The 11,175-nt window shown below is 45.0% G+C and overlaps 1 protein-coding gene across 1 annotated transcript; it reads left to right on the top strand.

The window, feature by feature from the left end:
* The first annotated feature begins 7,588 nt into the window (after positions 1–7,588).
* Positions 7,589–10,805, top strand: LOC133887030 (CBL-interacting protein kinase 15-like). The gene is made up of 2 exons (XM_062326939.1): positions 7,589–7,839; positions 8,826–10,805. Exon 2 carries the CDS (start codon positions 9,131–9,133, stop codon positions 10,466–10,468), a length of 1,338 nt encoding a protein of 445 aa, XP_062182923.1. The 5' UTR covers positions 7,589–7,839; positions 8,826–9,130; the 3' UTR covers positions 10,469–10,805.
* Positions 10,806–11,175: the final 370 nt, after the last annotated feature.

Genomic DNA, 11,175 nt, shown 5'->3' with positions numbered 1-11,175 from the left:
GGGCTGCACGACATTCGGGAATCCCGCTACCACATCAGCAACCTCAACCGTTGCCGCCTATCAGGCAGAATTGGCTTCTGCCACCATCGTCGGCATGGGTGATCCAGTGGCAGGCGGGGCCATCGGTGTGCGGATGCCAGCGGTGATTCCTCCACCGCTATTGGGGCCACCACCGGATGTGGCACTCTGCCGTGCTAGCAAGAAGTACCCTCTATAAACCAATGCACTAGGGGCATCCACAATCACCAAGGCCGAGCTCAACTGAATGGTCGAGGAGGGGAAGATCCCCTCCATATCCGTCGCTCACGTCTCGCTTGGAGAGGTGATCTTGACACCGCATGACCACGAGATCATGGTCTTTGAGGTCTTCTTCAATGCAAGCATTGGTTTCCCGGCTTTCCCGCTCCTCAAAGGGGTGCTCCACCACTTTTACGTGGAGCTTCCCCAACTCTCGGCCAACGTTATCGCCCACTTGGCCATCTTTGAATGGGCCATGCGGGAGGAGGGTTGTGAGGGACGAGAAAAGCTTTTTGCTACCATCCACAAAGCAAGCTGCCAGCCGAAGACCTAGATGGAGGGCGGAGAGACAAAGTCCCTCAACTTTGGTAGCACGAACTTCCAACTCTGGTAGGAGTACCAGGACACGTTTTTGACGAAGGCCATCAATGATGGGTGGTACACCAGGTGGTCGAAGGGGTGGTTCTACTATGACGTAGTCTTCGTATCCCCTCTTCACTCTACCAACCGGGACATTCATTATGTATGAACCCTAGTTGTGGACATACCTAGGGCCTAGCTTGCTTTGAGGGTGGTGCTCCTCTGGAAGGTGGCTCGGAGGATGAGAATGCGTGATCTTGCGTAGGAGTTCACGATGTTGCGCATCCATCCTCTTCGAGAGGATTGGGACCACACCTTCATGCAAAGTGAGGAAGGTGAGCCGAACGCATACTCTGGGCCCATCATCGATTCTGTTTAGTCCTCCCCTTTGTCTAGCATCGAATCCACATAGGTGAGACACCTTTCAGAGAGTTGCCTTATGCTGGACCAAGTGGCCGAGATCATGGACATATTCCTCAGTCAACCTTCCGTTGTAGAGCGGGACTAGCATTTGGAGCTGGTGGGGAGCTAGGAGTGGCACAACCACGTCTGCTCCTTCTTTGGAATGATGGCTCCAGCATGGCCAGACCCAGCGGAGCCCTGGGTCATTGGAAAGCGAGGGCGCGGGGCCTCAGGTGCTGCGATGTGCACATCCTTCATCACCGGACCATCCAATACGTTGATCTTCATTCTGCCTCTTTGCACTGTTTATTATCTGGTGTATGCAACACATTGATCACTGGATCATCTGGCGTTTTGATCTTCAACTTCAATGGCTGCAACCTTCTCTGGACAAAATGGTCTGGTGTGTATCTTCTCTGATCACCGGACCTTCTGGTGAGGTCTTTAGACCTCTCTCCCCTTTGCCAAATATGCTCTGTTGAGTTCAACACCCAGAGTATCGGACTATTCGGTGAGACAAAATCTTCCTGGGATTTCTCCAATTCAGTCCAACTTTGTCCCGGCTGTGGTGACTTCTTCATGTATTGCATCCATAAGACCTACTAACATATATTCTTGACAAACATGTTAGTCACATTGACTATATTGTCATTAATCACCAAAATTACAATCATGGCAATAGGGCCATCTTCGCTACAGGTGGCAATAGGTCAGGTCGAGGCTAGGTGGAGCAAGAACGCACCCCACCCGAAACCTGAAACGTGAAATCCGACCCAGCCCCGAAAATCAAATCTGGTGTAAATCCGCCTCCGCCCCTAGACCTAGCAGGGACTCGAGACCCGACAGGAGACTCGAAACCTGAGCTATCTCTTCCCCAATCCCTATCTTGAACTCCCAACTGGCTGGCCACCCATTCAGCCGAGGCCCACGCGCGATGTCCCTATCGACGGTGACTGCGGGCGCTAGTTGCACCTGGAAACGGTAGTGGAGGTAAGTTGAGCTCAGACGCAGACGCCTGGGCCACTTCTCCTTCGCGCTCGGCATGCTATTTGACGTCCCTCTTGCTTCACTCGGGAAGACACGGCCACTTCTCCTTGGCGCTCACCATGCCGCTCGCTGTCCCTCCTGCTCCGCTCGGATGGGCACAGACGCATGGGTTCTTGGGCCGCTTCTCCTTCACGCTCAGCGTGCTTCTCACCGTCCCTCCTACTCCGCTTAGGAGGACGTGGAGGCGGAGCTCGAGATGCACCTTGGCGGTGGGGGCGGTGGCGCCCAACCCCACACTGATGCCAGCGAGCGCCGTGACGCTTGAGGAGGAGCGAGGTGAGACAGAGCCACGCGTGGGCCTCGGCGAGTGGGAGGAGCATGGCAGTGTGGGGAGGGCATAGTGTAGCAGCGTGTGGAGGTAGCGGTCGTGAAGTTGCACCAAAGGAGAGGGACAGAGAGGGTGCGGGGTTGTGCGGAGGGGCGCTGCAGACGAGCGGTTGAGCCGTGTGACTAGATAAGTCTGAGTCTTTGAGACAAATGGATCGAGCCGCATGAGTAGATGTCATGAGTGGGCTGAGTTGGGCTTCATAGGACACCTGCGGGTGAAAAATAGGACCCGAACCCAAACCGACTTGGGTCAAACCCTGACCCGATAGCCTCGCGAGTCTATTTCTCCACCCCGAACCCATCACCGCCGGGTCTGGAACCCGTGAGGCCCCAACCCACTGCCACCCTTAATCACGAAGATGAGATCACCTCCCAGGGGTGGCACGGTTGAAGCCTTTTGTGGGCGGCATCTCAGGAGCGACACCCCTTTGATACCATGTAGAAGGATGAATATATTACAATAGGATGATTGTATTGAACCATGTTGACGTTTATATAGAGTACAATAATTGCAAGATAATCCTGGCGATAAGATCAAATTGTGTCAGACATATTACAGATTAATCATAACAAATCAAATCGTATTCTACCATAACAATGGGATATACTTAGCTTGTACTCCTATAGTGGTACTCTCTTCGATCCCAAATATAAGTCCATATAACATTCACCCAAATGTATCAAATACAAGTCTATGACAACTTCAATGTACCTTTTTGTTCATTCTTTCATGTTTGTCCTAATTAAATGCACCCTAATCAATGGAGTAAATTTGTCATCAACCTTAACTTAAGCAATAATTAATGAATAATAGTTTTATTGGAACTCTCACCTTAATAGACTTATATTTAGGATCGGGGAGAGTATTATATTACACTCCATTAGCTCACCGACTTCCCAAACAAAGGAATCTATATAGAAAAGAAAAGGAAACTACCCATAACCCGGCCAAGTAACACACGAAGAAACCGTTAGTATATTGATCTTTTTTTATTTTTACCTGTTTCTTCAGTTCTGGTAAAAACATATGCATGCTCTGGATAAACTCTGCTCCACGTATGCTAGGGCATCACCTCTCATCATGCGCCCATTTTACAAAGATTCTCCGATCGCTAGCATATGGCATGTCGTTTTCGCTTTCTCCTTCTCGTTTTCTTGTAGCCGCGTGCATGGTTTTGTTTTTTACTGTTACACCTCTTAGAGCCATTTGTCGACGAATCTTTCTCATTTAGGTGGCAGGTACCGACGTTTATTCGATTAATCATCGTCAGACTGTCTCTCGAAGCTGCTTGCTGATCAGTCGCTGGCCTACTGATTTATTACTTGCAACCACGCAGGGATTTCATACATATAAAATCAAGAATATTACGTCGGATGCCCAAAAATTTCAAAAAAAATTTAAAAATAAAATTGAAAATGTATCTTATAGATAAAAAGAAATAATGATGTATTAATACTTTTAACGTTGATAGCGTCTATTAATTGTATATTTTTAGATTGATTGGAAGTTTTTAAATAATTGGAAAAGAAGTAGACAGGAAACCAACTTTAATACTACAGGAAGGCTGCATAATTGTACTTCCATCGGTGCGTTGTCGTTGTCGGTGCTATAGTTCTACCTGCAACCTCAACTCTGGTAGTAATTCAATCCGGTGGCAACAACTTAATGTGAGATTATTTTTCTGCGGCTGTAATGTGACATTTTTCGCCACGGAGATTGATGTTTTCGTTCTCTCTCTCTCTATATATATTCTTTCTCCACTGTTCTTGTCGTTCCGAGTAGGACAACCGTACCTGAACGTCCATCAGAGCAGTCATTCTTTTCTTTTTGTAATATATATATCTGCGATTATTATGGTGATGAGCATCCGAGTCATCACTGAGGCAGCCAGCAGGATATGCCATCTTATTCTTAGCTTCCAAAACAAATTTAAATCATTGTGCCGGAAAATAGCTCCACATGAAATTAGGAATTGCGGACGTGGCAGTGACCCATCGAGAACGACCTCAACAAGGCTGCCCACCCACTTTACATCCAAAAATAATAATCCGTGGGCACCCGCGACTTAGCTAACCAATTTTTGGGTTAATTTTTTTAGTTGAGAGCTTTTTCCCTAAATGAAAGAACAGTATGGAAGAGGAGGAAATTAAAATTAGTTTTCCAGAAGAGAGAAGGGAGATACATAAATGCATAAAATAATTGGTTAATTAACCGCGTAATAGACGTGATTCGAGCTTGTCTGACCGCCTTGATTCTCTCCTGTTTTTCTTAATGAAAATGGAGCAACGGTTTCCCTTGTTCCAAAAATAATATAATAGTATCCATTGACTTTTATTAATTACGAATGGCGTTATATTTCACGTGAATTTTTTAGGAAAAGATATTTTCTAGTGCAAACTGTACACAAAATATGTACCTAATTATTCAATTAATAAGTATCCACTATCATTGCAGAAAATAATGATAGTGGCAAATTGCAGAAAATGTCGAACCAGAAAACAATGATAGTGGCAAATATGAACCGTGATTACGTCTGATGGCGGCTTCAGAAGTCAATAAAGGCTGCCTGCTGATCTAAGGAAAAAAGAAGATCGTTTAGGTTTTCTCCTAGCTAAATAAATTGCAGTTCATGAAATACTCAGACCTTAAAAGTTAAAACTAGTTCAAGAAGGAAATAATGGTAGCTGGTCGATCATAGTTGTATTATCTCTAATTCGTTCTTGAAAAGATTCTCTCTAATGCAACAACAAATACTTTATTTCCATTTTTCAAGACATTTCCTTGATCTGCTGTCTATTTTTAGTTTCCGAAAAATCTAGCATGCTGAAATTTTTGAGGAATTTTTACATATTTTCAAATTCTTTATTTCTGCAGATACTTATATAAATGAATGGTTGACATCGAAGATCATGTGAAACGAAAGGGGCCACGTGTTTCTCACTCTTTGCCTGATATTCGAACTTGATTGCCTGATAGGGTAGTTGGTGGTTCTCCCGTTTCTCACTGAAATCAGCGGCGATGGTTGCTGCTGCATGTGGCGACACGACTCTGCTAACGTGTAATCACGTGTACATCTATCTAGTACTGTATCTCTATTATTGTGTTCAAAAAATTATCGTCTTTTATTTTTTTCTCTCTCCTCGTATGAGAGCAGGTTACATAAGGGAATTGCTAAATATCACATAGTGTTTCTGAGGGATCCAACATCTAAATTTGGTATTTTAAATTTGTGCCAAGATTTGTGCTTTAGGAATGGTGAGTATACGTGTTAGAAAAAAAAAATCATGTGTCTTAAGGTCATCTAGCACCTGGCATAGTTACAATTAGCTCATATTAAAATTACAAGAGTTACAATTACTTTTTTATTTTTTATAATGATGATGTAATAAAAAATTGGGTATTAGAACTTCAAATAGTACCTAATTTTTTATTAATACAAAGTTAGATCTAATCTGAGTCACAAATTTCAAAATTGAATGGCTGAAAATAAGTGTTGGAAGCCCCTAAACCACCAAATATCGCATAGATGCTCCTTTACACAACATGATTTTTGACAATATTTTGTTTTTGCCGTTAACAGGATCCAAAATTTGCTTCTGCCATAAAGTTTTATCGATTTTCGTTTTTGCTATCAGTTTCACAATTGGATGTTTGTTTTTGCCACTTCCGTCAACTTCGGGTGGTTTTCTATCCGTTAGATGTCTGAAAAGACCATTCTGCCCTCGTCGTCTTCCTTGCCTCTCCACTCGTGACACCCATCGCTGCCTGCACACCCACCTGTGCTATCTCTACGTAGCCCATCGCTCGCTGCCAATCCGCGCGCTATTTGCCGCCGGCCCGCGCACAACTCTACGCCCGTCCGCACATCGCCCACCACTCACCGCCCATCTGTGCGTAGCTCGCACCCGTCCACTCGCCGTAGGCCCTCCATGGATTTCAATGCAGTGAAGAGAGCACCAGTTCCTGTTGCGAGGTCTACACCACGTTTGTTAGGTTTTCATCATGATAGAACAATCACACAAACACGAGAACGCAAGAACATATAAGTTTGCTGAGGCCGTGATAGCTTAGCGTTTTTTCTTGCTGTATTTCTTTCTCGTTCTCACGTTACAAAAACTGCTGGCATGCCTCTTGCTTATATATGTGCCAAAGCCAAACACGTCCTTGACATGGACTCAACACACACATGCCAAATTAGTACTTATATATCTTTCATAACAATACCTTCTAAACAAATATTGAAACTTTCTTGCACGCAGCACACGTATTGCTTTCTAATACTACTCCAACTACTGCTATTCAGTTATTAAAACGTCGATCTAATCCTATAATTACCAAAGCACATTGATCTCCTACCAAACTAGTCACCCCAGGATTCCATACTATCACCTCCTCTATGGTAGTACCTACATGAATCACGGATCCTTTGTACATGTAACACATTTATTGTAACAAAGGATTCATGCACAATATAGGCTCGCTCCCGTGCCCCTAACTCCACCGCTCGGCCCCTCAACAAGCCACCTCCCCTCGCTATTGCATCAACGTTGAAGCTCTGACAGCCATGGCCTGGCCTCCCTTCTTCCCCATCTCCGGCTGAAGCCGCCGCCCGATCTCCTTCCATGAAGAGCCCTTCCTTTTGCCGACGACACCTCCCCGATGTCAGAAATCTATCCGCCGTGTCAATTTGGCCGTCCAATGAGGAGCCCATAATACCTTATTACAACCATGACTAATCGCCATCATATAAGATCGAGAACACGTATGCATGAATCACATGGAGTGTTACAAGCTCCATGGAACAGGCTGCCCTTGACTCAGCAAAGGATGAGATTAGATGAGCTGTCCTGTGTTATTTTACTAAGGGATTAAAATTCACCAAAAATTTGTTGGGCACGAAATATCTAATTCTGATTTTTTTTACTGACACTTGAGATTCACACAGTAGAAAACGAAAAATGATTAAAATTTTAACGAAATTTTGTGAATTTTGATCTTTTCGTCTGTGAAAAAAAATAGAAAACGAAATTAAAATCCTTACTACTACTAAACCAATCTTGATCAGAGCCACGTCATCAGAGCAAGGGTAACTTAACAACTTCCTTAATTGTAGCAGACGAAAACAAAATGAAATTGGGGATGACAACAAGAAGACAGACCAAGAACGTGTGCTGTATCCGGACTGCGACATTATTGTGCGCAGCTGTGCTGTACCAGCAGCGCCCAGCGGAATATCCGAGACCTGTGATGCGGTGCGCAGGAAACGCAGCGGCATCCGATTAGGCCGGGCCTGCTGATCGATAAGCTCCTCCTCCTCTCGTACTTTATAAGAGGAGCAAGAGCCCCCTTCTCCTCATTGCCCTCGCATCCCTCCCAGAGAACCAGAACCGGGGCAGCAAGAAACCAAACCAAGTTCTGAGCTTGCAACCTCCTCGACCTCCTCTTCCTCTTCGTGGCATCGGAAGGTAAGCAATCCATCCTCCGCCCAAATCTTCTTGGCTGCAATTTCAGTTTTAGTTCGTGCCGGCACTCGGTAGGATGTTCGCGTTCCGATTACGGATTCTCCTCTTGTTGAGTAGCTGCTTGTATTCTTCGCTTTCGCTCACCGGTTTGGTACGGGCAGATGGCATCAGTTCTACAGGGAACCTAGCGCCCGTGTTAATCTGTGTAGATGCGGAAAATTGGTCGGCTTTTTTCTAGGTTTATAATAATGCGTTTTATTCCTTTTGGATGCGAAGTTGTGCTTGAATCGAAGCCCAATGGATATGCGCGATTTTTCTCAACCTTATATTCGCGAGGCGTTTGGGTTTGGAAAGGCGCACTTTTTCTTAAATTGTCGCACTTTTATATGTCCACATCTGGACAAAATTCTTGCTACAATTATCGTCGCTTGCTTCAATTTCATCTGGACAAAATTCTTGTTACATGTGGATTCATTGGACGCAGAAAGTTGGCACCTTGTGATGGTTGCCATGGATGTCCAGTCCTTACTGTTCCATGTGCCTGTCCCTTATCCTGATTTGCCTGTCAATCATTGCCCAGTATGGTGGCCTAGCTTCTTAGAAATCCAAATAGCATTTGCTAGTGGCCAAAGATCCAGCAATGACATTGCAGCAAGTGTGCATATTTCAGTTTTGATAGATCTCTCTTTTATCTTCTTTCTAGTTTGCTATTGGTCCCATCTGTGTTCCTTATACTGATGAGTGATGCAATGGTTTGTTGGACTCTTCTAACTGATTCCAATTGGGAATATTATACACTAAATTAGTAATATGCATATAACTTGGTTGGTTTATACAACAAGCCTTGTAAATTATATGTGAAGCCTTTATTTGGTTGATTTCGTTGTTAGTCCTTTCAGTATTTAACAAAAAGTTGCTGGCTTTTGTGCATATCCTAGAGTAGTAGAGTCTGAGATTGCTGAATCTAATGTTTCTTTTCTTCCTTGCAGATAACTCCATCCCCAACAACAAATTAAAACCTCAGGGAATGCTGAAAGATGTGCTTTCATAGAGGAGATTTCTGCTGCCAGATAAAGGAGATCGCTGCTCCGCAAGGGCTGCCGGGCTGCTCAACCTTTGATGTGCGCGATCACCTTACCTGCATCAACTCTACACTATTCAGACTCCGACATGACCAAGCCATAAGAATACTGTTCACCATCCTGGATCATGACATTGGGGAGGATGGCTAAAGCATTGCGGTCCACCTGATTGGCAGCCAAAAGATAACCCTGTGATTTATATTGTTGAAGGCATGGAGAGTAGTGGAAAGATTTTAATGGAGCGGTATGAGTTGGGGAGATTGTTGGGAAAAGGCACATTTGGCAAGGTGCACTATGCAAGGAACCTTGAGTCAAACCAGGGTGTTGCCATTAAGATGATGGATAAGGACAAAGTGCTGAAGGTCGGGCTTTCAGAGCAGATAAGGCGTGAGATCACAACAATGCGGTTGGTGGCTCATAAGAACATTGTTGAGCTTCATGAGGTCATGGCAACACGGAACAAGATCTACTTTGTCATGGAGTATGTGAAAGGTGGTGAACTCTTTCGCAAGATTGAGAAAAGTGGCAAGCTCACGGAGGCAGCTGCACATAAGTACTTCCAGCAGCTCATTAGTGCAGTGGATTACTGCCACAGCCGAGGCGTGTATCACCGGGACTTGAAGCCTGAGAACCTGCTGTTGGATGAGAATGAGAACCTGAAGGTTTCAGATTTTGGACTGAGCGCACTTTCGGAGTCAAAGAGGCAAGATGGCTTGCTCCATACCTCCTGTGGAACACCTGCATATGTAGCTCCAGAGGTGATCAGCAAGACAGGCTACGATGGTGCAAAATCAGACATCTGGTCTTGTGGTGTTGTCCTATTTGTTCTTGTTTCTGGTTATCTCCCTTTCCAAGGTCCAAACTTGATGGAGATGTACCGGAAGATACAGCTAGGTGATTTCAGGTGCCCTAGTTCGTTTTCACACAAACTCAAGAAGCTGCTGTACAAGATCCTGGACCCCAACCCAGGCAAAAGAATATCAATCCAGAAGATAAAAGAGTCTACCTGGTTCCGGAAAGGTCCTGGGGAGATCCGTGCAGTAAAGGAGAGAATTCCCAGTGAGAATGCCACCACAAATGCTGCTCCGACCCTTGCTGTGAGGCGGAAGAAGAATGGTCATGAAGATGTGAAGCCCCTGACTGTCACAAACTTAAATGCCTTTGAAATTATCTCTTTCTCCACAGGGCTTGATCTCTCTGGCCTATTTATTGAAAAGGAGTCCAAAAAGGAGGCAAGGTTTACTTCAGATAAGCCTGCCTCAGCCATAATCTCGAAGCTTGAAGATGTTGCAAAGACACTGAATCTCAGGGTGAGGAAGAAGGATAATGGTGTAGTCAAGATTCAAGGGAGGAAGGAGGGAAGGAATGGTGTCCTTCAGTTCGACACAGAGATCTTTGAGATCACTCCATTCCATCATCTCGTTGAGATGAAACAAACAAGCGGTGATTCACTTGAGTACCGAAAACTATTGGCAGAGGACATCCAGCCAGCGCTAAAGGACATAGTCTGGGCGTGGCATGAAGATGATCAGCAGAAGAAGCAAGAGTAGCTTTGGATGTCTCGGTCACTTAGGTTCTTTTCCAAAAATTTGTTGGGTTTTCCAGCTCGAGTGATTATTTTTTATATGCATGTGTTTTTTTAACAGCTTTTTTTAAAATTGGTAAAACACCTTTTGAATGGTTACGATGTGCAACATTAGGTTTGTCAAGGGTAAATCCCTGACAGTGATTCCGGGGTATGTTGGACTGTGGGTGCGTGAACGGTGTTTCAGGGACTGGGTGTGCCTGTGTGTAGATGATGGACTCGGGGACATCAGGAGTTATACAGGTTCAGGTCTCCTGGAGGATAACAATCCTACGTCCTGTGTTTGTGTTGTCGTAGATCTCACTTAGTTACAGACGGTGTTCTAGCAGTTTACCAGAATTGATCTACCTTGGTTACAGATAGGATCATCATCCCTTTATATAGTACGGAGAGAGAAAACTTACATGCGGATCCTACACAAATGACCTCTGTTCATTCTAATATCTAACTCAACTCATCATTACAGAGTACCAGCCATACCAACATGCTCTGACGGCATTGTATACCGTGTTGCCGTGCACCGTCTTTACTTAGCCCGTGGAGCTTTATCTTGTTGCATTTAATGCGACGGGACGAACGATGCCCTTCTGCACCGTCCCCGTTCACCTGCCTCTCCACGCCGTCTCCGTCCACTTGCCTCTGCGACGTTCCCATCCACTTGCCTCTTCACCG

The sequence above is a fragment of the Phragmites australis genome, chromosome 12 (genome assembly GCF_958298935.1).
Source record: "Phragmites australis chromosome 12, lpPhrAust1.1, whole genome shotgun sequence".
In the NCBI taxonomy this organism is placed as follows: Eukaryota; Viridiplantae; Streptophyta; class Magnoliopsida; order Poales; family Poaceae; genus Phragmites; species Phragmites australis.
This window is presented reverse-complemented; position numbering and strand designations above follow the sequence as displayed.

Bases quoted from the DNA above. Each gene is read 5' to 3' on its own strand.
- LOC133887030 (XM_062326939.1), top strand. From the start codon at position 9,131: ATGGAGAGTAGTGGAAAGATTTTAATGGAGCGGTATGAGTTGGGGAGA.